The 24,445-nt window shown below is 66.2% G+C and overlaps 2 protein-coding genes across 5 annotated transcripts; both read left to right on the top strand.

Annotated features, from left to right (window-relative positions):
* Positions 1 to 566: 566 nt before the first annotated feature.
* On the top strand, positions 567 to 6,949 carry PRPH (peripherin). Its single transcript, XM_067529886.1, has 9 exons — positions 567 to 1,126; positions 2,284 to 2,344; positions 3,173 to 3,268; positions 3,763 to 3,924; positions 4,185 to 4,310; positions 4,621 to 4,841; positions 5,088 to 5,137; positions 5,560 to 5,639; positions 6,138 to 6,949. Exons 1-9 carry the CDS (start codon positions 639 to 641, stop codon positions 6,183 to 6,185), a joined length of 1,332 nt encoding a protein of 443 aa, XP_067385987.1. The 5' UTR covers positions 567 to 638; the 3' UTR covers positions 6,186 to 6,949.
* A 2,864-nt stretch (positions 6,950 to 9,813) lies between these two features.
* On the top strand, positions 9,814 to 20,798 carry TROAP (trophinin associated protein). 4 transcript variants are annotated; one of them, XM_067529859.1, is made up of 17 exons: positions 9,814 to 9,872; positions 10,304 to 10,585; positions 11,889 to 12,120; positions 12,826 to 12,995; positions 13,598 to 13,691; positions 14,026 to 14,144; positions 14,673 to 14,893; positions 15,329 to 15,375; positions 15,974 to 16,131; positions 16,503 to 16,596; positions 16,797 to 16,921; positions 17,276 to 17,374; positions 17,667 to 17,741; positions 18,188 to 18,301; positions 18,493 to 18,841; positions 19,219 to 19,430; positions 19,764 to 20,798. In XM_067529859.1, exons 2-17 carry the CDS (start codon positions 10,352 to 10,354, stop codon positions 19,857 to 19,859), a joined length of 2,439 nt encoding a protein of 812 aa, XP_067385960.1. In that variant the 5' UTR covers positions 9,814 to 9,872; positions 10,304 to 10,351; the 3' UTR covers positions 19,860 to 20,798. The 4 variants fall into 4 exon arrangements, with proteins under 4 accessions (XP_067385960.1, XP_067385963.1, XP_067385961.1 ...); XM_067529862.1 differs by having other exon boundaries at positions 15,332 to 15,375; XM_067529860.1 differs by having other exon boundaries at positions 10,350 to 10,585.
* The last annotated feature ends 3,647 nt before the right edge of the window (positions 20,799 to 24,445 follow it).

Here is a 24,445-nt window from a genome sequence, read left to right on the forward strand (position 1 = left end):
AGCCCTTGTCTGGAGCACAGCAAGGGGAGCGGGCTCCAGTGGCCGTGGGGCGGGTGTGCCGGGACTCCTGGGTTCTGGTGCCAGCTCTGGGAGGGAAGCGGGGACAGTGGTTTTCAGCGGGGGGGGGAGGTTCTATTCCCAGTTCTGGAGGCAGTGGGGTGTGGTGGTCCGGGGGGCGGGTGAGCACCAGGACTCCTGGGTTCTCTCTGCAGGTCCGTGCGGGGTGTGGTGGTCGGGGCGGGGGGGGGATCAGTACTTCTCGGTTCTATCTGCAGGTCCGTGGGGGGAGGTATTGAGGGGGGGCCAGGACTCCCTGCGCCCCCCGGCAGAAGAACCCACCAAGCGCCCCTGCCCCCCCCCAACTCTTGCCCCGGTGCCTCCTCCGCTGCCCCGGGGACCCAACAGCTGACGCCCCCCGGCGCTAAGCCCCTTCCCGGGACCCGGCGCAGGGCCGGGCGGAGGCGGGGGGGGGCTCCCGGGGCTCTGGCCGGCGGCCGAGGGGGCGGAGTCTGCCCGGGCGCTATAAAGCGGCATCCCAACACCGCCGCCAGCCTCCTTCAGTCGCCAGGCGCGGGGCCGGCTCGGGCTCGGGATCAGGATCCGGATCGGGGCCGGCGGCGCGGCGCAGCGCAGCAGCCATGAGCGCACGGGCCCCCTCGCACCGCCGGGCCTTCGGGCCGCCGCTGCTCTCGCCGGGCTCCTACTCGTCCGCCTCCTCCCGCTTCTCCGCCTCGCGGCTGCTGGGCTCGCCGCGCTCGGCGCAGTGGGCGCGCAGCGGCGCGCTGCGCTCCGCACCGGCGGCGCGCCCGGCCCCGGAGCTGGCGCTGGCCGAGGCGCTGAACCGCGAGCTCCTGGCCACGCGCAGCAGCGAGAAGGCGGAGCTGCGCGAGCTCAACGACCGCTTCGCCAGCTTCATCGAGAAGGTGCGCGCCCTGGAGACGCACAACGCGGCGCTGAGCGCCCAGCTGGGCCAGGCGCAGGCCCGCGAGCCGGCGCGCGCCGCCGACCTGTGCCAGGGCGAGCTGCGCGCGCTGCGGCGCCAGGTGGAGCAGCTGGGCCAGGAGCGCGACCGCGCGCAGGTGGAGCGGGACAACCTGGCCGAGGACCTGGCCGCGCTCAAGCAGAGGTGAGGGGGCGGGGGCAGCGAGTGCCCGGATGGGGGGAGCGGGCTGCAGACAGGCCTGGGAACGGGGGTGACCTGAATTCCGCAGGTGGGAAGAGAATGGGGGGAGGGGCGGGTCTTGGGGGGGCTGCTCGCTGGCCGGCCAAGGAGAAGGGGGTGCAGAGGAGTGAAGGGCTGCGGTAGAAAGAGAGGGGCAGGTATGGGGGGGCGAGGTACAAGCTGGGTGGGTGGGGTGCCGGGCAGGGGGGCGCCGCAGCCAGCGTTCCCTGCTTGGCTGGTGTTCGGTGCGGGCTCGGGATCCCCGCGGGAGCCCTGGGCTGGGATCTGTCAGGGCCGGGGGCTGGCACGCCCTGCGCACCCGCTGGCGGGGGGAGGCAGAAGGAGCTCTGGGGAGTAACGGAGGGGTTAGGTGATACCAGCGACCGCGGCGAGGGGGTGGCAGCAGTGCCGGCAGGCACGAAGGGGGGGAGGAGGGATGCAGGATGCGGATGGGGGAGCAGCTGGAGCAAGAGAAGGGAAGCGGGAAGGGTGGGGGGCTGACCCCTCCCTTATAGTGTGGGCATAGGACGTGAAGGGGTCCCTGTCTGGCTCGGGGGAGGCGACATCCCAGCAATCCCTGAAGAAGGGGGGAGGGGGTCTGCAGGCTGGGCACCCCCAGGGCAGCGTCCCACCCCAGCCCCAGCCCGAGTCAGTAGCGGGTGGGAGGCAGGAGTACAGCAGCATGGGCGGGGGTGGAGGGACAGAGGGACCCTGCTGCCCCCTGAGCCCATGGGGTGGTGGTGCTGCAGGGTGGGTCGCTCCCCCCCCCCACCTATATGCTCACTGCAGATGACTGCAGGGTGGGGCTGCCTCTCCCCCAGCCTGAGTCATCCTCTGCTCCCCCCGCCCTGCTGAAGAAGCTGGGGTTGGGGGGGAGGCTGCAGCTCCAGAATGCTGGGTCCCCCCGCCCCCGGATTGCTGGCCCGATGGGGCGTGGGAGAGAAGAGTCCCGGGCGTGTGGGGTGGCGGTGTCAGTCCAGGGGTGTGAGGGCAGGTGCAGGGGGGGATCCTGGGGTATTGAGGGAGCACGGGGGGGGGGGTACAGGGAGAGTGTATGGGCAGCTGGGAGCAGGGCTGGGTGTGTCCTGCCTGCCTCTGACCCTCCTGCTGTGTCTCCCCAGGCTGGAGGAGGAGATCCACAAGCGTGAGGATGCGGAGAACAGCATGGTGCTGTTCCGGAAGGTGGGTGTGTGTTGGGGTGAGGAGGCCCCAGGGGGCTCTCTCGTGTGTCCATCTGCCCCCACTTGGATGCACGCTTAGAATCATAGAATATTAGAGTTGGAAGGGACCTCAGGAGGTATCTAGTCCAACCCCTGCTCAAAGCAGGACTAACCTCAGCTATATCATCCCAAACCTCTTGCACTCTTGGTCACGTACTCTCTTGCACACGCATCCAAAGATGCTTGCGCTCACATCCAAACACGGCCTCACACCTGGGAGCGTGCGCACACGCTCCCGTGCAGCAAGCCCTGCGACCGATGGGCTCCCGGCGGCACTGAAATGACCCGGTGCCAGCCCCGGGCACCAGGCTCCGACACGTGGCTCTGTGAGCCGTGTGCAAATCAGCGTGATCCAGAGTCCCTGCTCTGCCCTGGCTGCCACCGACTGTAGGAGTGGGGAGGAGGGTTGTGGGGGAAGGATCTACGCTGCACACCTGCCTGAGTGTGCACGACACACGCAGCAGGTGTGCGCCTCCGTGCCCAGACAGCCGTGCAGACCTGCACCCATGAACGTCATGTCCGCCTGCACACACAGGCAGCGGGAGAGACACGGCTGCACACACGTGTGGTCACACAGGCACTTGTAGAAGACCTACGTGTGCACAAACACCCCGAGGACGTGTGCACAGACACAGAACACACAACCAGAGCATGCACGGGATCCCCTCCGCCCACCCCCAGAAAACCTTCAGTGGAAGGAGAGGGCCAGGGAGGGGAAGGGTGGGTCGGGCTGCTCCCTGCGTGCCCCCCCGGCACTCAGCCCCCTCCCCCGTCCCTCCCCACTGCACAGGATGTGGATGATGCCACCCTCTCGCGCCTGGAGCTGGAACGCAAGATCGAGTCGCTGATGGACGAGATCGAGTTCCTGAAGAAGCTGCATGAGGTGGTGTGTGTGTGGGGGGGGGCGCAGTGTGTGTGTGGGGGGGGGCGGGTGTAGGAGGGGATTTGGGGTGGGGGAAGGAGGGGTGGATGAGCAGAGGGGTGGCATGTTGATGGGGGGGGGGCGGCAGCTGACAGCTCCGCCTCCCTCCCCTGCTCTGGTCCAGGGAGACCCTGGATGGAGGGCGGGGAGGGGGGGCAGCTGTTCCCTGGGCTCTCCATCGGCCGGGCGCCCTTTCCGCCCTCTAGTGGTGCAGGGCGGAACTGCAGCTGCAGTACAGCCCCACCCTGCTCTGGGCTGCAGTGCGGGCTGCCGGGGGGGGGGGGGGGGGGGTCCGACACCCAGGCAGGGCATGGCAGACAGGGCGCCTCGGAGCTGGGCTCACAGTTACACTGTTGGATGCAGCTGGGGCCCCCCCCCCCCCCCCCCCCCCCGCATGAGGCAGATTTCAGGGTGTCTCATGGTCTCTCTCTGTTTCCGTGTGGGGCTGGCGTGCGCAGGAGCTGCGTGACATGCAGGTGAGCGTGCACAGCCAGCAGGTGCAGGTGGAGATGGAGCCGGTCAAGCCGGACCTGACGGCCGCGCTGCGGGACATCCGCACCCAGTACGAGAGCATCGCGGTGAAGAACCTGCAGGAGGCTGAGGAGTGGTACAAGTCCAAGGTAGTGGCCCCGGTGGCGGCCCTGGGGTGGGTGGATGAGCCCCATGTGCCCTCTGTGCTCGCCAGCGCCCGCAGGGGGAACCGGGGATGGAGGGGGTGGGCAGATGGGGCATGGCTGCTCCTGCTGGGGCTCCTTGCAGGGAAGCAATGTGGGGAGCCCCCCCCCCGCACCTCACGGGTAACATTTGGGGGTCCTAAGGCCCAGCAGCACTGCCCGACCCCCTCCCCTGACGCTCCCTCCCTGCCTTCTACCCCCCACAGTTTGCTGACCTGTCGGACGCCGCCAACCGGAACCACGAGGCGCTGCGCCAGGCCAAGCTGGAGATGAACGAGTCCCGGAGGCAGATCCAGAGCCTGACCTGCGAGGTGGACGGGCTGAGGGGAACCGTGAGTACGGCTCGGCGGGGGGGGGACCCCCAGCCCCCTCTCACCCACCCCCACTCCCTCCAGTGCTGCACTGAGGGAAGGGTGCCCCCGGTTGAAGCCCCCACCTTGCTCCCTGCAGCAACTGGTTCTATTGCCCGTGCCGAGGCAGGGTGGGAACCCGCGGCCCGGCTTGCCTTTGCAGAGGGTGCGAACGGTGGGGGACAGCTGCCCCAGGATGGGACGTAGCAGGCGTGGGGAGCGGGCAGATACCCAGCCTCCCCCCCCCCCCCCCCTCGGACCGGGCGTCCAACACTCCCCCTGCCCCCACCAGAACGAGGCCCTGCTGCGCCAGATGCGGGAGCTGGAGGACCAGTTCGGGGTGGAGCTCGGCAGCTACCAGGACACGGTGGGGCGGCTGGAGCAGGAGATCCAGCACCTGAAGGAGGAGATGGCGCGGCACCTGCGCGAGTACCAGGACCTGCTCAACGTCAAGATGGCGCTGGACATCGAGATCGCCACCTACCGCAAGCTGCTGGAGGGGGAGGAGAACAGGTGTGTGTGCGCGTGTGTGTGTGCGCGCGTGTGTGTGCGCGTGTGTGTGCGGGGGGGGATCGTCTCACCCAGCCTCAGGGGGCCCAAGCGCCTCTGTCGCCAGGGGGCGGGGTATCGAAAGGGAGGGGGCTGCGCTGCCCGATCTCTCCTGTTCCCCTTTGTCGCCCTGGGGGGCCGGGCAGGGGGGTGGGGTGAAAGGGGAGCAGGGTCTTTCCGCCACTCATTGCGCTGTTCGACCCTCCCCAGGATCATGGTCCCCATCCACTCCCTGGCCTCCCTCAGCATGAGAACCTCGGGTAAGTGTGCGGCTCGGGCCACCTGGCTGTGTCCGTCTGTCCCTGCGTGTGCCTCCCCCCGAGGTCTCTGCTCTCCCGCTCTGCTTCACGGGGGCTGCCCGTCGTCTTTCCCCATGGGCCAGGCACGTCGCCGGCCTCTGCCATCGCTCGGGGCCGGGCGCGTCCCGCTGGGATCGGGCCCTTTGCAGCGGCTCTGGCTGCGGGGCCTGGGAAACGACCCTGCTTTCGCTGCCGATATCCTGGGGCAGCACCTGCCCGTCGACGGCTCTTCCCTGGGGGAGCCCAGCTGTGGCCAGTGTCTGTCCTGGCACACACCCAAGCCCCGGGCATGGAGGCCTCACTCTAGGGGAGTGGGGGGGGGGGGGGGTTCAATGGCTGCCGCCCTTTCCTCTCTCATGGCCTCCGTGCACCCCCCGCCCCAGTGCCGGAGCCAGAGCCGAGCGTGGAGACCCACACCAGGAAAACGGTTCTGATCAAAACCATCGAGACCCAGGATGGAGAGGTGAGTCTGCCCCGCTGGGTCGGAGATGGGGGGGAGCGCAGGGATCTGTCAGGCTGGCACGTGCCAGCAGAGGCTGTGGGGGAGGAGGCCAGGGTCCCTGGGGTTCGTTCACATGCCAGCATTAGGGGCTGTGCAAGGGGAAGCAGCGGTGTCTCGCCGTGAGGGCAGGGGGTGCTGGAGGCAGGACTCCTGGGTTCTATGGGCAGCTCTGGGAGGGGACTGAGCTCGGGGATGGAGCAGGGGACTGGGAGCCAGGACGCCTGGATTCCGTACCAAGCTAGCAGGGAGCAGGGTGTAGTGGCCGGAGCAGGGAACCCCAAGGCTCCTGGGTTCTGGTCCTTGCTCTGCCTCTCTGTGCTGGGCACAACCCGGGGCAGGGGCCGGTTGGAAGGGCTCCAGGGTCCTCGGGGGCAGGGAGCGTAGCCAGGCACGGGCCTGAGGGACTGGGAGTGGCGTCTAACCCTGCGCTCTGTTCCGTCCCGACCCGCGGCGCGGCAGGTGGTGACTGAGTCGAGGAAGGAGCAGAGAAGCGAGCTGGACAAATGATCCCGGCACCAGGCACCTGCCCAGGACTGAGGCGATGGTGTGAAGCTGCCGTGCAGAAGCCAATGCGAGACCCCTGCTGCACCCCGCTCTCCCCACCCCCCCCACAAAGCCACACTGGCCTTATATTACTACTGATACCTCTGACAGCCTCCCGCACTGCCCAGTCCCTCCACGGACTGCCTGCCCCCCGTGCACCCGAGGGGTGAGAGCCCAGCAATAACCACTCACAGCCATGGAGCAGAGGGCTCCCCAGGGGAAGGAGCAAGGGGGTCCTGCCTCCCCCCGCATCCTCTTGCCCCTCTCACCGCATGCTCTTTCCTCTGTCCCTCCCTGCTCCTGTGCCCCTGGATCTGAGCTGGCGGCTTTTCCTCCCCTGCCCCAGCCCCAGCTCTGCCGGTGAGGGAGGACTGACCTTCCTCTGAAGCATCAGGGTCAGCCAAGAGCCCAGACTAGATGTACTGAGCTGGTAAAGCAAGAGGGACGCTACTGAATCGAGCAGGAGCCTGGCTCACCCTCCAGCCCCTGCCCGTGCTCTGCCCGTATAAACCTCCAGCCCAGAGCAAGTGTTGAGATCAGGCCTCACAACCGGCACGGAGACTTGACCCTGCTGTGATTCTGGCTCCCGAGACAGGGGCCTGACACTGACTTTAGTACCAAAGAGCAGCTGATTCCTGAGACTGATTCTAGATACGAGTTAGAACACCAGCAGGGCTACCCTGCATCAAACCCATGGTCCATCCGGCCCCCTGTCCTGTCTTCTGCCAGTGGCCAAGGCCGGGTGCTCCAGAGGGAATGCACAGACCAGGGAATCAAGTGATCCATCCCCTTGGCCATTCCCAGTCTCTAGCAAACAGCAGTTGCTGGCTAATGGCCACTGATGGACCTAGCCTCCAGGAACTGACCTACTTCTTTTTTGAACCCTCTTCTAGTTGTGGCCTTCCCTGGCAAGGAATTCCACAGGGTGACTGTGCATTGTGTGAAGAAATACTTCCTGTGGTGCATTTTAAACCTGCTGCCTATTGATTTCATTTGCTGACCCCTATTTCTTGTGTTATGAGAAGGAACAGTTCCTTATTTACTTTCTCCACCAGTCATGATTTCATAGACCTCGTTCATATCCCCCCGAGTCGTCTCTCTTCCGAGCTGAAAAGTCCCAGTCTTATGAATCTCTCCTCAGCTGGAAGCTTTTGCACACCAGTATTCAAGAAGTTGCCCAACTCAAGAGTTGTCTTGCTTCCATTATCAGTCCTGAACTCCAGATGGATACTGACCCCCCAACAGCTGGTCCCAGTGCTGACACATTCCTGACCACCAGTACTGATCCTAATACTGCTCCCAGAGACTCTGGTTTCTTAGTTTGATACCAGTAGCTGAGTGAGTGCAATTCTTATGGCTGGTACCGATTTCTGACGCTGGTGTCTGTTCCCGATACCCCTCGTGGCCAGGCCCCCACCTTCTGACACTGATCATTCCGGAAGCTGCATTTTAGTACAGAAGATTCTAATTGCAGGCACGACCTGCCCGTGTTGGCTGTCTCGCCCCCCACTCTCGGAGCAGATTCCTGCTACCCAGGTGAAAGTCCAATACAAATTGTGGCTATTGAAGCAGTTCCTGGTCCCATTAGTGACTTCTCACCAGCGGTGCTGAATCGCAGAGTCGATTCTCATTCTTGAGGCTGAGTAGCGGCTCTGAGGCGACACCTTTCCCAAGGCCATCTCTATTTTTAACACCCAGTCACGATTCCTGCAGTTTGTGCCTGATGCTGATTTCTGCTTTGCCACAATGACATTGAGAACTGTCAGGTGCTAGACAGCAACGCGGAGCGAGACGAGGCGGGTGAGCTAATGCCTGTTATTGGACCAACATCGGTGGGTGACAGATGACAGACGTGAGGCCAATAAAAGATATTAGCTTGCCCACCTTGTGTCTTTAGTAGCTGGGCCCACTGTGGCTACAACCCTGACAACCGCTCTCCTGCTGCCTCTCCGTTCCCTCCCCTGCGTTTGATTCATTCCATGAGATCCGCTGTGCTCCTGGTTCTCAATTCTCCATGTGATACAGCTGCCTACGTGCCTGCCAGCACGGCTGCCTAGCTTTGATTTCAGATACAATTTTGTTTCTCAGGTCATGATGGGGAGGGGGGAGTTTCTTCTGGTTTTCAGCACTGGCTCCAGTGCTGCACCCAATGCGTGGAGCGACACCTCCTGCTGTCAAAATGTGCTGATCTCCCATCTCAGTAGCAATCCCTGAGACCAACCCCTCCTGATGCCACCCGAACCTGCTGTGCTTTTCTGATTCTGATCCAAAGAGTGAGGCCCTAGCCTGCCTACTGCTCCATAGGCCAGTCCCTCCCAAAATGCTTTACCCCACTGCCAGCCCCCCTCTTCCCCCCTGCACACCCAGCGTGCCTCTGACTCTCCAGATCCACCTCCCTTGCCCTAGCTCTGCCTTCATTAACTAGTGGGCTGGGGTAGGGACCCCTCATCCTGCTGGAACATGCTGGTGGCTTTGAGTAGCCGCAGGCTAGTTGCCCTGGTGTTCCCTGATCTGCCTGAACACCTGTTGCCCGGCGCTCGGCCCTGGTGTTGAACGTGTGTGCCATGTCTTGCTTTACTGGCCACTAAAGATCATAGCAAGGAATCTCTGTGTCTGCCTCCAGTCTGTGTCTCCTGGCTTCAGCCCCTGGGTGGTGGCGCCACCCACCCGTGGCCAAGAATGGGGGGCAAGGCAGGGGGCAGAGGCCTCACAGGTGACTGCTGTCGGCAGCCCCCACCACGCGCCCCGGTGGGAGAGGAGTTCTTCGTGCTTAGCTGCTCTCGGCCCTGGCCCGCTCCCTGCTGCCAGTGCCAGCGCAGTAAGCTGGGCCCGGGTCCCCCCGGTGAGCGCCTGGCCTGCCGTGTGTGTGTGTGTGTGTGTGTGAGTGTGATCTTAGCCAGGGCAGGGCCGCGGGGGCTTCCTTGGGGCTTTGGGAATTGGTGCCCGGGGGGCAAGACCTGGTGCCCTGGCTGGAGCTGGCACCGTGGCCCCGCCCTGCCCCCTGCCCTGGGGGGACTCGCAGCAGAGGGGCAGGGACAGGTGCCCCTGGCCAGGAGTGGGAACCAGGGGGAGCCCCTGGAGCATGAGCTGGTGCCAGGGCCGGGCCCAGGGCATGACTCTGGGATGTGACCCAGGGCCAGGGCCTGACCCCACGTGACCCCTTGGCGTGAGCTGGGCCCCATGGTCTGATCCTGGGGGGGGGGGCCAGACTCAGCTCCTACCTTGAGCCCCCCTGCATCCCCAGAGGCCCCTCGGAGGACCCAGGCTATCCCACCATCCCATCCGCCCGCCGCTCTACCCACCCACGCGCCCGCTCTATGGTCCACACGCCCCAGCTCCCTTCCACACAGATCTCGCGAGATCGTCGACCTCCGCTGGGCGACCTAGCCCCGCCCACCCGCCACCACCCCTGATAGGTCGGGAGGCGGGGGAAAGGGACAGCGCCGACCAATCCGTCATGGCAGCCCCGCCCTACGCCCTGCCACCGTCCTGGCCCCGCCTCCTTGGCTCCCGATTGGCTCGCTCTCCGCTCGGCCCCGCCCCGTCCGGCGGCGGGAGGTGAAGGGACCAATCAGCGGCCTTGGTATTTTACAAACCGGCCGAGGAGAGAGCGCTGGCGGTAGCGGACGCAACCGAATCAACGGGGAGCCGGTAGGGCGCGGGGGGGGGGCATGTCCCGGCGGGCGGGGTCCCCGGGGTGCGCTGGAGCCGGGCACGGGGCGGGGTGAGCGAGGGTCCCCGCCGGGGGGGATCCGGGGGGCGGGGAGGGCGGGGCTCTGGGGGTCGCCGTGGCTGGCTGCAACGCTGGAGGGGTTCCCTTGGGGGGGCCCGGGGGTCCCCGTGGGCTGGGGGCGGGTCTCTGGGCGGGTCCCGGGAGGGAGCTGGGGCGGGCGCCCCGGAGCAGACGGGGGCGGGCAGGGGATGCGCGATCCAGGCAGGCGTTGGCCTCGCTCCGTGGGGTGCGGCTGAGACTCGCCCGGGGCCGGTGCCGGCGGCGGGGGGGAGCCCAGCCAGCGAGCGCCGCGCTGCGGACCGCATTGCAGGGCCCCGCAGCTCCCGGGATCCTCTCCCTCCCGCTACAGCTGCCCGGCCGGGGGCTGCGGTGACTTCGCTCCCTGCCGCTGTCAGACATGGCCCAGCTGAAGCAGAGCCCGGGCTGGGTCTCCTGTGCCCGCCCGCCGCACGGCAAGTGGAGGAGGAGCAGCTCCCCGGCCCGGAGCCCGCAGCCTGGCAAGGAGAACCAGCCCTCGCCCGGCGACCTGCCAGGCGCACAGAGCCACAGCAAGATCCCCGTCCTCTCCAGGAGCCGCCTGCCCCCCGACTGCCAGCCGCTGCGCCAGGCCTGGGGGAGCCAGTCCCAGAAGGTGAATGCTCCAGCCCTCTCCTAGACCCGTGTGTCGGCTGCTCCCGGTGCCAGGGCGAGAACTGCGAGGAAAAACAGCCAGGGCACTGCTCAGACATGGAGCAGGGGCCTCTGTGCAGACTGGCTGAAGCCTAGACCCCGGTTTATCCCTCTTGAGAGTGGCAGCCGGTGTGCTCGGTTCTCTAGAACATGCTCCGGATCTCTGCTCCCACGGATGCAGGCTTAGACCCAGTCCTGGTGCCCCCAGCCCCTGGGAGGGCCCAGTGAAGGGCCTTCGCTACCCAGCTCAAAGCTTAAACCTCCTGCTGGGGGCATTTGTGAGCCGCCAGGCCGACTCCGGTGCATCTGATTCTGGATAGTCCAATGCACTAGCGCTGATGCCACCTCTCTCTGGGTCATGCTGCCCCTGCTGTGATCTGCTGGGGTGCATCACTCAGAGGAGATGGGGCAGCTGGCGCAGGGGGGTTCAAGCCCCCCTTCCTTTGGGTCGCTGTGCTCCACGGCTCAAAACAGCATGAATTTGCCGGGCTGCAGCTTTGATGGGCTATTTTTGCTTTGTCTCACCGATGCTCTGGGTTTTAAATGCAGCTGGGTGGTCCCAGGGCTGTGGACAGGCTGGGGGAGCGCGCCTGGTGTGACATTTGTATAAGACCCAAATCTTTATTAAAACAAAGGAAAGGGGGGTGTGGAGCAAGTGGTGGTTAGAGCAAGGGGCCGGGCAGACAGATCCCCGGGTTCTGTAGCAGGCTTTGGGTCAAGCAGTGTGCTGTAGTGGGCCGGCTGGGGCTGGGAGTCAGGACTCCTGGGTCCCAGTCCCACCTCTGTGACTGATGTGTGACGTCAGGCAAGCTGCTTCCCCTCCTAGTGCCTCGGTTTCCCCCACTAACGGGGATGCGTCGCTCGCTCCTTACACTTACGGCCGCAGGCAGGGGACAGGCGCTATGCGTGGCGCCCCACGCTGCAGAGAGAGGCAGGCCGCAGCCCCCCTTGTCCCTGTGGCGTAGGTACGCGTGGCAGTGGGGAAAGGCTCCCTCACCTCCTCCGGCGGTGGGGCAGCACGCCGCCAACAGCAGCGGCGTAGATGCGGGTGCGTAGAGAGCCGTGCAGGGGACGTGCCCGGGGGGATCGGGTGTCTGAGGCACCCTACTTGCCTAAGCTGTGTCTCACTGTCGACGCTGCTGTTTCTACTCCTGCTCCGGGGGTGTGCGGTGTCTGCTCTCCATTCCACCACCTGGGTAGACGTACCTTCCGCCTCCCAGGTACTGCACCTCGCCGCAGGGTGACTGTCTTTCTCTCCTGCCCAGGGGAAGGCTGCCAGCAAGAAGCCCTGTACGCAGACCTGTCCCTTCAACCTGACCGGCAAAGGGGACAAGGACCAGGTCATGTCCTGTGCTGACGTGGCTGCAGGCCCGGAGCTGCGGGTGGGATCACCCAGTCTGCTGACCTGGAGCCAGCCCAGAGGCCCCCTGGAGGAGATACAGCCGGGGGCAGCAGCGCGGAAGAACGCGCCGGGGAGCGGGGTCCCCAGTGGCAAAGGTACCGCTGCAGGATGGGGCGCTGGTGCCGAAAACCACGGCGGGTGCAATCCTAGCCTCTGTCGGCAGGGGGCCCCCGGCCCCTGGAGGATGGCGAGTTTCCTGACCAAGGGAAGCAGGATTGGTCCTGGTCTGCTGCAGGTGGGAGACCCGGGGATGCAGCGCAGGGGCCGCAGGAAGCCAGAGCCCGTCCCGCTGAGTCCGTACCGACCCAGGCCCCCAGCACAGTGCTGGGCTGCTCTGCAGTGGGTCCAGGGTAGGGTTATTGGCTGCGGCAACACGGGGTGGTGCTGAGCGGGGCTGTGCTGGTGGAGGTACCGTCTTTCTGCTGAGTGGTAAAGCCCAGCCCTTGGTTCTCTCTGCCCTCTGAAGATGCCACGGCACGTTTCCAGCCTGGGACAGAGCCCTGAGGCTGTGGGCATTGAGCCACATGTCCTGGCCCTGATCCAGCGCCGGTAATTGCATTCATTCCCCTTGTGGTGTCAGCGGCCTTTCAACATCACTCCTGCAGTGTTGCTGTGCGCTGTGAACTGGCGGCAGCACTCCACCCCAGCGGTGGCTGCATTTCAGCACTGGGTGATCTTGTGAAGCATTGTGGGGTGCTTCAGGCTGGAAGACGGGCTAAGGTCATGAGGTGTGGGGGTAAAGCTGCCTGTGGATTACTGGGTCCCTGTAGGTCCCTTGACCGCCGCGATCTCTCTCGCAGAAGTCGGCACAGTGGAGTTCGTGGCTGACCCGGTGGCTTTGGCCAGCATCCTCTCCAACGTGGGGCTGGCAAACAGCACGCTGGGCGTGGCCAGGAAACCCAGCCTGGCCCGGCGGGTCCCTCTGAGGGGGAGCAGGGGAAACTCGGTCCACGCCAGCGGAAGCACAAGGGTAAGTCCTGTCATCCAGGGACCAGGTGTGGAACCGGCTCCCCCCGATGCTGGCGGCTGGCTTTGCCTTCTTGTGGCTCGCATGAGTGCCAGGCTGAGCCAGGGCCCTGGGAGCGGCTCTGGCACCGTCATGGGTCAGCACAGATTCTAGGGTAGCTCCTCGCTGGTGCTGATGGGCCCTGTGGGAGGGGGGCTCATTTTTTAAAGGGACGACACGATGGAAACTCTTCAAAAATTGTCCTTCTCGTAAGCACCAGCTCAGAGCAGCAGTGGGGGTGGGGCTTGGCGCCAGGACTCCTGGGTTCTACCCCCCGGCTCTGGGAGGAGAGCGGCGTCCAGTGGCTTAGAGCAGGGGGCACTGAGAGGCAGGACTCCTGGGTTCTATTCCTAACTGCTATGTTGCCTCAGTTTCCCCATACGTAGGAGGGAGGAGACAGTCCTCCTTCCTGTAAATTGCTTTGATGTCCCGGGGAAGTTCTCACTTTTCTGGGTTTTTTTCCCCTGCCGCTGCGAGCTCCCAGCCCTAGGACCAGGGCTTTAAGAGTGTGGCCTGGGACTCACTTTCCTAACTGGCCTCCCCGGCTGCCTCTGCTCTTCCCCCAGACTCTACACGGCTCCCTGTACGTGGCCTCGGGGACCCCTGCCTTGCGCCCGGATCCGGCCCGCACCTCCTGCTTCTCCCGGCTAGCGGCTAAAGGTAGAGAGCCCCTGGCTCCAGCAGCTGGGGGGGGCCGGGCAGCCCTCTGTCGTGCTCACAGAGCAAGGGGGAAGAAACCTCCCCAGGACGGTGAGCCCTCAGTGCAGGCCCCGGCGAGGAGGGGAGGGTGCCGGCGGCATCTGCTGCTCCCGGGCCCTTTGGCAGCATGAATGCAGCATCGATTCCTCCCTGCTCTCAGCTCCCGCTCTCAGCCCTGGGCCCGCTCCTGCGCTGCCGGTGGTGCTGAGTAGCTGAGACCCAGCAAACTTGCTTCCCGGCGGCCGCCCCCCCGGGAGTGCCGCCTGACTCCAGCCCTCTCTGCTCCGGCCCCCAGATGCAGGTCGGCGAGCCACCCAGGAGCCTGCTCGGCACCGTGGCCTGCTCCTCCAGTCGCAGCAGATCCAGGCCCTGTCGGCGACGCTGAGGGACCTGGGGGCCCGTGCCCCGCCTGTGGTGAGTGCTGCCCGGCGGCACCCCTGTGCAGCTCTCCTCCCTGGCTGGGGGCGGGCGGGGCGGGGCTGGGCTGGCGGGACCCTTCCGGCTGGCCATGCCATCTCAGGGCACCGGGGCCCTACAGGGTTGGGGGGGGCTGCTCTCCTGGGCCAGTGTTGGGTCCCCGCTCCAGCTGGCACTGTCCCCTCTGCAGGGAGGGGGCTGTCTGTATGCCGCTCCAGCGCTGACAGCGGTGAGGGGCCTGGGAGAGGGGCAGGGGGAAGTGCAGGGGACTCCTCGAAGCTGCCCTGCTCCAGGATCAATCCGGCTTGTGTTCCCCATGCACGGAGCTGGGCTCCCCTGGATGGCTGGGGCCGGCCGCCTCCCCTGGATGCCTGTGGCAGGGGCCGGCGGCTCCCCAGCCCCTCAGGGTAGGTCACCGTGGGGCTGGGTGTGTTTGGTAGGGGGGCACCAATGCCTTCAAATGGGGGCAGGGAGCTGTGGGTACCTCCTGCCTGCCCAGCCCCCCTTGAGCCAGGCTTCTCTCAGCACCAGGGGCGCCCCGCCCTGCAGAGCCAGGGTGCAGGGGGGACGGAAGCGTGTCAGGAGCACCCGCCTCCCATCGCCACAGCAACTCGGCGCCAACCAGCCAGGAGCCAGGAAGCAGGCGGAGCCGGGGATCGGTCCCCCGATGGCAGGCCCAGGGCCCCAAGCGACGGCAGAGCCCCGGGGGGCAAGGCTGGCACCGGGGGGCGGAGTGCAGCCAGCAGGTGAGGGGGGAGCGTGCCGTTAACAGCCCTGGGGTAACCCCTTCCCAGCTCTCCTCTCACCGCTCCCCGAGCGGCTGATGGGGCAGGGGGTGCGCGCAGTGTGTGCCTGCCATTCTCCAGGCACTGGACCCCCCCCCCAAGGAATATCCCAGCCGGCAGGGCCCCCCCACCCCCCAGTTGTTCCAGCCTTAGCCTCATCTACAGGCGGGTTAGAATTGGTTCTAAACAGGGACCCTGTGTGCTGAGACCCAGCCAACTCACTACACACACAGGCCTCTGCCCCATGCTGGGATGCTGAGCTGGGGATTCAGGCCCCAAGGACGTGGGAGGCCATGAGCAGGGGATCCTGGGAACTGGGTGGCAAACAAACTGCCCCACACCTGCGCTTGCCAGCAGGGGTGGGAGTGACGCTCCTGCCTGTTTTCTCTCCTTCAGCAGCAGCGCAGCCACGAGGAGGGGGCCCATGGGAGCATCACAGACAGGTAAGATGCTGTGTCCTGTGTGCCTGGAATAGAACCCAGGAGTCCTGACTCCCCAGCTCTGACCACTAGACCCCGCGCCCCTCCCGGAACTGGGGATAGAACCCAGGAGTCCTGACTCCCCAGCCCAACCTAACTTCCGTCTTGCCTTATGAGTGACGCGGTGTGGGGCATTTCCACAGGCTGCCATGAGTTCCCTGTCGTGCTCCCAGCCCTGGACTCCCCCCGTCACGCTGGGCTTGCACGGCTCCGACTTCTATCGGGCAGTGTCCGTACCCGTGTAACGCACAAACCGATGACACACGTTTCCACCGTTAGAGCCGCTTGCCGTGGTGCTTTATGTATCTGGGCCCGCGACCGCGCCGGTGTCTGTTCTAAGGGTTATGAATGTTTGAATCTCAGCAGCTGCTGTCATCAGATCATTTATTCTCTGCTCCTCCATTGTCTGATTTCCCGCCCCCATTGTCCGACCCTGCAGCTTTGAACGTTTAAATCGCTGGAAATAGGAAAAAAAAGCTTAACCGATGACATTAGCCATCGAAAATCTTAGCAGACGGAGTTCTGCCAGCCTTTGCTAACGCTCTCTCCCCCCTTCGTGCAGAGGAGTTTGTGCCGGACCCGGACGCCCTGGCCAGCGTCCTCTCCAACGTGGGGCTGAGCCATGCCGCCCTGGGGCCCACGGGGAAGCTCAGCCTGGCTCAGAGGGTGCCCGTAAAAGGGCTGCGGGGGGTTCTGCCCTCCACTGGCGGCGGCACCACGGTGAGCTGTTCAGGGGTCTCTGGATCTCGGGGGCAGGGGCTTCCTCTGCCCGGCGCTGTGTGGGGGGGATCTGGGCTGAGGAGCGGATCCAAAACCAGGGGGGCTGGCACCAGTGGGGCAGGAGGCGGGCATCCTCCAGGATTCCAGCAGCTGGGCTGCGCCCCCTGTCTGTGTGCTGGCCCCACCAGCCCTGTTCCAGCAGCTCCTGCAGTGATGGGGGGGTTAGGGCGGGCAGGTAGCAGCAGCCTGGCATGGGGGCTTGGGGCCTGCCTGGCACTGGCCTGCAGCGGGCTGGGCCCAGCCCCCCTGCCCTTGCCATCTGCACACGGGGGGCGGGGCTGACGCTGCCTTCTCTCCCCGCCTCCCCCCAGGGCAGCCGGACCTCGCTGCTGGGGTCCCAGGGCAGCATCCCCCCAAAGGGTGACTTCGGCCGCACGTCCTGCCGCTCAGTGCTGGGGCTTAAAGGTACAGACCCCTCCCTGCCCCTGGGATCCAGTGGGGTGGGGATTTTGGGGGGGGGGGGGCTAAGGGGTGAGGATCTGTCCTTGGTCTGTGGGGTTATCTCCTTATGCACGAGCCGGGTGGGACCCAGCTGGGCGGCCCAGGCCCGGGGCCCAGTGGGTTCTGTGCCAGCCTCTCTGCCCTCAGCCTCTCCTCCTCTCCAGGCCTGGAGGCCCCGGATGCTCCGCAAGCAGCCCAGCCGCCCGGCACGCCCAGGACCCGGGAGATCAGCCGCTATTCGCCCTTCGGCTCCGCCAGGAGAGTGCCCGTCACGCAGCCCCAGTCCTCGGTGTGTGCTCTGGGGCGGCGCAGGGGGTAGGCCCCGCAGGAGAGGGGTGGTTCTGCCCGCCCTCCTGTCGCCTGGACCCCTCAGACCATTGCCTCCACTCAGCTGGGCCCCAACCCTTACCAGCCACAAACAGGATCCAAACCGCCCCCTGGGTTCCTTGCCCAGCTGTGGGAGGGCAGTGGGGTCTAGTGGTTGGAGCGGCGGGCTGTGGAGGGGAGGGGGGCTGTGAGCCAGGACTCCTGGGTTCCATCCCCAGCAATGGCAGGGGAGCGGGGTCTGTCCCCTGGGGTGTGGGGCACATGGCAGCCCCGTGCGCCGGGTTCTGTGCAAATGAAACCGCTTCTCTCTTCCCAGCGCGGCCCCTGCTTCTCCACCCACCGCCTGGCCGTCTTCCCCTGCACCGCCCGCCTCGGGGAGCCCCTGGCCGAGCGCCCGCCTCGGGGAGCACTGCAGGTGCGTGGGGTGGCAGAGGGGAGTTGGGGGATGGGAACGGGCAGATCAACAGCATCCCAGACAGTCTGTGTGGGGCGAGGGGTCCGGGCTGTTGGGGGAGCAGTCTCCCTTCTCAGGGTCTGAGGGGTGGGGGCCTGCTTGCTGCCAGGCGGGGGCGCTGTGTGTGTGGCCGCCTGCCCGGAGCTGAGCTGAGTCTGGGGGTCTGAGCCCCGGAATGAGCCGGGGCGTGGGGGGGGGGCGGCCACATCCCACTGCCCGTTGACCGTCGCTGATGCCCCGTTCCCCTCTCTAGACCCCGGCCAGGTGGGCCGCCGGCCTCTCCCCGCAGCAGAGAAACACGGACCCGGATGAGTCGGCTCTGCCGTGGGTGAGTGCCTGGGGCCGGGCTGGGCCGGGGGAGGTTGGGGAGAATTTGTTGAGGGTAATTGGTTCGTGAAAATGGCCGAGTCGAGGAACGCGGTGGCGGAGGAAGTGTCGTGTGGCCGTTGCTCTGCCGTGCTGTTCCGGTGTCTGTAGTGCGGTCAGTAAAGGGTTCGCTGTCGGTAAAAAAAATCAACTTCAGATCTTCATGTCAGTAACCACTAAAATGCAAGGTTGGCAGCCCTGGTTGGGACCCCCCCACCCCCCGGCATGGCAAAGCATTGTGGGGGGGGGGGGGGACTGGACTGTCTTGTAGCTTCTGCGGGGAAGATCACTCCCTGCCCCCCGCCTGGTCCTGCAGGAGCGGCCGGGGCCGCCCCCAGTTGGCCTGCGAGCGGGGAGAGGGTTCTGGGCTGGGTCTGGTCCTGCAGCCCTGACGGTGCCTCCCCCCAGGAGAAGATCGCCGTGCGGCTCTTTGGGGACGGGGAGAGCCAGGCGACCGCGGCAGCGTCGGCGAGGAAAGCGCCTGCCCAGCCCGCCGTCCCCCAGGGGTGCAGCAAGGCACAGGTAGGAAGGGGGTTTGGGGGTCCTGCCTCTTTCCTCTCGGCCCCCGTCCCTAAGCGGGGCAGCATCGCCTGAGGCCGGCGTGCTGATGAGGACGGGGTGGCCTTCCTCGGGTGCTGCCAGAGGGGCTGGGCCCGGGGTGGGGTCCGGGGGAGGCTGGGGGGTCCTGTTCTGACTCTCTTTCCTCCCGGCAGCGCGTCGAGGTCCTGGCCCGGCTCCTGCGGCAGGAGGTGGAGGGGACGGGCAGCTCTTCTGCCCTGGAGGAGCTCCACAGGCTGCTGGCTGCCCGTGCCCCGGCCCCATGCCCCCCGTCGCCCGGACGCCCCCTCACGTCCCCTCCCCTGCCAGCCGCCAGTGCTGGGCTGAAGCGACTCCCCTCCCCCTCTTCGTGCTGCGACCGTGGGCTGGGCACTGCGCCCCCGGCCAGCCCCCCCAGCTTCTCTGCCGCGGGCACCACGCTGACCTTCTCCACCCAGCGGCCTGTCTGCTCCAGCCCCCTCATCCGCTCCCTGAGGTCCCCCCGCACCAGCAGGGGTGCAGCAGGTAGGACATGGCTCTTTCACCCCTCTCCTGCGGGGCTGGGGAGGGGGGGCACCAGAGCCTCTTCGACCCACCCCCCTCCCCGCCGTGTCTGCCTGCTGCGAGCGCACTGAGCTGGCGGGGACTGGGACGTGGGGCCTCTGCCCTCTAGTGGGGCTGGCTCCCGTCTGGCCCCAGAGAGGGGGACTGGCTGGCTCGGGGCGTGGGGAGGCTGTGGGGGGTGGAACGGGACATGGGGCCTTTCCCCCGTGGGGGCCTCTGGCTCTGATCCAGCCCCGGGGCGCACAAGTCTCCATGTCCCGTGGCTGGCCGGTCAGGTGGGGGACGGGACGCTCTGGGCTCCAGGCCCCCGGGCAGCTCACGCTCACTCCTCCCTGCAGAAGCCACGGCTGCCCCCGCCGCGCCCTCCTCCCGCCTGGCCCTGGCGAAGCAGCGGCTCGGGGACCTGCTTGGTGCCCCCCAGCGCTTCCACGAGGCCTGCCTGGACGAGGAGTGCGCCTTCTACGCGGGCCGGGCACCCGGCAGCCAGCCCCACGCCCCGCGCTGCTGCTCCAACCCCGTGGCCAGCCTGCTGGAGGCCCAGGAAACCAGGGTGAGTTGGTGGGGCTGGATGGGGGGTGAGAACGCTGGCCCCTGTCCTCCGTGTGTGTTCCCTAGGGTCTCCTGCGTTCGGGGGGGGGGGATGCTGGGGGTGGGGAGGGGACTAGGACTCCTGGGTTCTCTCCCTGGCTCTGGAAGAGAGAGCTAGTGTGAGCTGGGGGATCCTGGGATCTTTTCCCAGCAGTGGAGGGCAGTGGGGCCTAGTGATGGGAGCAGGCCTCAGGCAGCTGAGCTCCTGGGTTCCCAACTGGGGGTGCTCGGGGGACGCGGGGGCAGCGCGTGTGTCACAAGGTGAGACTCCAGCCCTCACGTCTCTCCCCTCTAGCACTTTCTCCCCATCCCGCAGCCGGAGTCCAGTGACGCCCCCCTGGAAGCAGGGAGCGCGCGGCAGCCAGCCCTGCCACGCCAGCCTTTGAGATGATGATGGGATGGAGGGAGACCAGACCCGCTCGGCGCCAGCGCCCCGGGGCCGGCCTGCCCCCTGCATCCCTGGCACAGCTGGATGGGCTGGGCGGGCACCTCCTGTTCTTTGTTCAGGGCACGGCTGGGCTCTGGGCTGGAGATACCCGCTCCGCGTCCGGGACCTGTGACTTGGGGGATTTCATGAGATGCCCTCGGGCCCCGGCACTGGAGACGCCAGCTCGCCCAGGGGCGGGTGAGTGGGGCACCTCTGCCGCCCCCCCCTGTGCCCGTCCAGCCCGGCTGGAGGCTGCTGCTCAGGCTGGGCCTGGGTCACGTCACACCCACCCCCCAGCCGTGTCCACAGGCTCTGGGACCTTCCCGGCTCATCCTACTGGCCGCTCAGCGGTGCCTGCCAAGTCTCCGGGACCTGCCTGTGCCCAGCCCCCAGCCCAGCCAGGCCCATCTCTTATTTATTAACAGCCCGAAGCCTCAGTGGTGGGAAGCCGCAAACTACGTTTTAATGAGCAGATGTATCTGTTACGCTGACCATGGCACCATAATAAAGAATTGTTTACACTCCGCTGTTGTTGTAGGGTCTCCTGTTGCCTTCCAGGCCCTGCCGCCCTCCCCCTGGCCTGGCTATTACCCTGCCCTGCCCTGCTGTCCGGCTGCTCGGCGGGCAGGGCTGGGGTCGTATGTCCTGGCCAAGTTGCTTGGCAAAGCATTAACCCGTGGACCAGGCTGCCGCAGTAGCCGAGCGGGGTTGGTCCCTGGCCTTCCCCAGATGCCAGCAGTGACTCTCCTGGGCGCAGGCTGGGACCTGGGGACTAAGTGGGGGGTGATGCCCGCCGTGGTAGCCTGAGGGGCCCTGTGCAATGGCAGGTTCCCCGCCGTGGTAGCCTGAGGGGCCCTGGGCCCCAGGTGCCTCCTTGGCCCATTCCCTGCGGGGGCTGCTGCTGGCCTGTGATTAACGACCCTCCCCCCTGGGTCCAGCCGGCCACTGCCCAGAGCCAGCTGCACTTAGCTTGCCAGCCCCGGCAGGCAGCTGCTGTAACAGGCCCTGGCCACCTGGCGGCAGCGCAGACCAGCCTGCCAGGCGTCAGCCTGCTGTGTTACTGCCGGGGGGGGCAGCGACCATTGGGGAGGGGGGGGGGGGGGAATCTGTGCCAGCAGAGCTCCCTGGGCATCACAGGCTTAGCACATGCTTGTGTTCTGTGTCTGGGGGAGGATGGGGGTGCAGAGTGTGGGATCTGGAAGTGGGGGGCTTGGCACCAGGATGCCTGGGTTCTATTCCTCCTTCCCCGTCTCTCTCAGTGCCTCACTTTCCCTGGCTGTAAAATTGGGATGATCCTAACCTACCTCTGGGGAGGGGGGTGAACAAGGCCTCATCATCCCAGCCCCCAGGGAAATACCATCCCCATGCCCAGAGGGGGAAACTGAGGCAGAGAAGTGCAGTGATTTGGCTGAGGCCACAGGTGAGCCAAGCGCCCTCTGTGTGTGGGGGCCCTAGTGCCCCCCTTCACTGCCCTGTCTTTGCTGGCCCGTGAGGCCTGGCTGGGAAGGGAGGGGACTGGGCATGACTCTGCTAGGGAAGGTGAGGGGGTCCGTGCTGGCTACCCCTGGCCCCCCTCTGCTCCCCATGGGGCCCTGTGCTCAGTGGGGGCATTTCTCTGTCTGGCAGAAACCCACCATGCCTGTGTTGTTCCCCCCCTGCAGGGGACTGCCCAGGACAGCTTCGCACAGGGGGTGCCCTGCCCTGCCAGGAAAGGGGGGGCAGAGCCCCTGTGAGGGGAGGCAAAAGGGAGCGCCCGGCATGGAGGGCAGGAGGGAGGGTTCTGGAGCCGCCCCCCCTCCTGGGCCGGGGCTGTGTGAACACGCGGCCCAGCGTCAGTCCCTGTCCCGAAGAGCCTCCAGTCTGAGCCCTGCCACGCAGGCTGGGCCGTGCACGCTCGCACCCGTGTTCCTGTTCCCGGGGGATGGCAGGGGGTGGATGGAGAGCGGGAGAGAAAAGACAGGGAGGGGGGGAACGAATCTCTCAGCCCCCATGCTGAATGAACGCCTGTCGAATTGCTAGCCCGGCGGGGGCAGGGGGCCCTGGGCCGCGGCGCTGTCTCGGCGCTGAGCTGCCAATTACCAGCATCGGCGGCTGGGGGGGCGAGCTCGTTACAGGCGGGCTGTGCTTGGCAGCGATCAGCGTGGTGACGGCCGGCCGGCGCAGACGGGGGGAGGGGGCCCGTGTGTGCACACAGCAGCACGCCAGCCTACCGGCACAGGCGTGTGCACCGGGAGCATCACCACCCGCCCCCGGTGTGAGCCGTCGGGGTGCAGACATGGCTGCAGGCAGCCCAGCCAGCTGTGTCCTTGTGACACACATGGGACGTGGGGGGCCAGGCACGTCCCTCTGGGGCACTGACACAGACATGGGCCTGGAGGTGTCATTGCCACTAGGCGGGCACACGCCACGTGGCCGTGCAGGGCTGGGATACAGCCCCTGCACGCGGCTAACGCGACGGAGCACGGCTGCCCCGCTCATGCTAGCCACACGTGGGCGTGCAGACACGCTCCCTGTCTGACACAGACCCCTCGCACGCCCCCAGGCCCAGGGGCTGGCACATATGGCACCGCCCTTCCCAGCTGCCGGTGCGTGACCCGAAATCTGAGTTGCTCCCGCCGCATAATGGTCCCTGGGGGAGAGGAGCGGGCCCCCCCCAGGCTGGATGGCAATTGGGGGGGGGGGTGGGTTGCTGTGTCTCTCTTGGGGCAACTGGTGCAGGAGTAGGCCGGACAGGGAGGCTCAGGGGTGCCCCAGACATCCTGGCCCAGGCGCTGTCAGTGCAGGATATCGGGGTCCACAGGCTAGGAGGGGGACACGTCAGACAGGGTGGGGGGGGGGGAGAGAGAGAGAGCTGGTACCATATCCTGAATCTCCCCCCCCCCCCAATCTATGTGTTCTCTCACCACCATCAAAGCTGCATGGAGCCCCCGGCCCCCCCCCCATGGCTGCCCCCTCATCTGGCCATAGGGGGATCTTGTGAAAAAGGCACCAGTGAGACACTCCCCCCTCAAACTGGTGAAGGTGAAATGCTGGTTCATCACAGCTGCTACCTAGCTGCCATGCCCCACCCCAGCAGCAGCTGCATTTCAGCCCTGGGTAAGTGGGCGCTGTGCCACCATCTCACCTGCAGCCTCACGCTCACACTCAGACACTTGCTTGGACCCGTTTGATTCGTTAACACTAACTGGCCGGGCAAAGGGGCTGGAAATGGAAGATTTCCTACAGCTGTGAGCTGCCCCACAGCCGTGCCCAGGCTGCAGGCCCCCAGTGCTGTGAGCTTTCCTGCAGCAGTGCCCTGTGCGTGCCCTTCCCAGCGGCGGTGCGGCGTCTTGCTGGGGACTCCTCAGGGGCCAGTGAGAGGACGGTTGGCTCCCCCAGGCCCCTGCGCACAGAGAAGCCAGGAGAGCCCCGGCTGGGGCTGGCCGAGCCGGTAGTCTAGCACTGGCAGCCATGTCTGTGGGGGTGGAAGGGACACGATCCTGGAGCAGAGACTTGAGCGTGCTTGTTAAATTCATCAGCGGGGGAGAACAGGCCAGCAGCAAGGAAGGGGTTAACGAGAGGGGTCACACCCAGATCTTGGCCTCATCTTGGCCCCCGCAACCGGCTGGGGGTGGCTTCTGGCTTTGCCAACAGATCCCGGCTGGACCCGGGTGCGGTGCTCGCGACGCTTCCCAAGTGCAGGGTTGGGGCCCATCCTCCCTGCCAAATCCCGGCTCAGGTAATGTCCTGCCCTCACTAACCTCCCCCCGGGAGTCGCCTGCGCTTCCCGGCCTGAACGCCGGGGCAGCCTTGCAGTGTGGCTGTTAACCAGCTGCCATGCCTCACCCCAGAGGTGGCTGCAGGTCAGTGGTGGGTGAGTGAGCCCTGGGCAGTAGTACATCGTGGCAACAGATACACCCCGCCAAGTGCGAGTCCGTAACAGGGTATTTTAATGGCGGCTCACACACAGCCTGACAATCGGCGACACGAGTTGGGGGGGCCCTGGCGTGCGGTGCCCAGCTGGGTCAAGCGCAGCGAAGTGCCCCAGCCCCCGCGATAGCGTGTGTTGATCTGGACGATACGAACGGGGCACGGTCTGGCTCGGCCTGGCCCAGGGGGGCCTGCATGCAGGGGCAGGCGTGTTGCACGTGTGTGTGTAAGTGCCGTGGTGCAATGCGGCCCGTGTGCTGAGGTGGGGTGTAGCTTCCAGCAGGGGGCAAGGAAACGGGGCGGGGGGGGGGAGCAGGGGAGGAGAAATGAAGCCTAGAGACAGAAATGTGGAGGGTGTCAGGGGGAGGGGAACGAGCTGGGGAGAGGAGGAGGAACTGGGAAAACACCCCGTGCACACACATGTGCAAACAGCTGCACACTCACACTTGCATGACCATACCCCTGTGTGCACATCCTCGTCTGCACCCGCGTGCAAAGACACCCCGGTGCGCACGTGGCAGAGACGCCCCCACGGTGTGGGAAGATCTAACCCACATGGGTCTCTGCTAGGAAAGTGCCAGGGGGCGGTTCGAGGGCGGGTGTGTGTGAGCGGAGGGTTGGGTGGGGGGTATGGGGAGATC

Source organism: Emydura macquarii, unplaced genomic scaffold (genome assembly GCF_026122565.2).
Source record: "Emydura macquarii macquarii isolate MOO-44397 ecotype Brisbane River unplaced genomic scaffold, CSIRO-AGI_Emac_v2 contig_2994, whole genome shotgun sequence".
Classification (NCBI taxonomy): domain Eukaryota; kingdom Metazoa; phylum Chordata; order Testudines; family Chelidae; genus Emydura; species Emydura macquarii.

Coding starts and splice junctions, on each gene's coding strand:
- PRPH (XM_067529886.1), top strand. CDS start 639: ATGAGCGCACGGGCCCCCTCGCACCGCCGGGCCTTCGGGCCGCCGCTG. Junction 4,842..5,087: donor CTGGAGGGGGAGGAGAACAG/GTGTGTGTGCGC, acceptor GACCCTCCCCAG/GATCATGGTCCCCATCCACT. Junction 5,138..5,559: donor CCTCAGCATGAGAACCTCGG/GTAAGTGTGCGG, acceptor CCCCCGCCCCAG/TGCCGGAGCCAGAGCCGAGC.
- TROAP (XM_067529859.1), top strand. CDS start 10,352: ATGGCCCAGCTGAAGCAGAGCCCGGGCTGGGTCTCCTGTGCCCGCCCG. Junction 12,121..12,825: donor CGGGGTCCCCAGTGGCAAAG/GTACCGCTGCAG, acceptor TCTCTCTCGCAG/AAGTCGGCACAGTGGAGTTC. Junction 14,145..14,672: donor GGGCCCGTGCCCCGCCTGTG/GTGAGTGCTGCC, acceptor GGCTTCTCTCAG/CACCAGGGGCGCCCCGCCCT.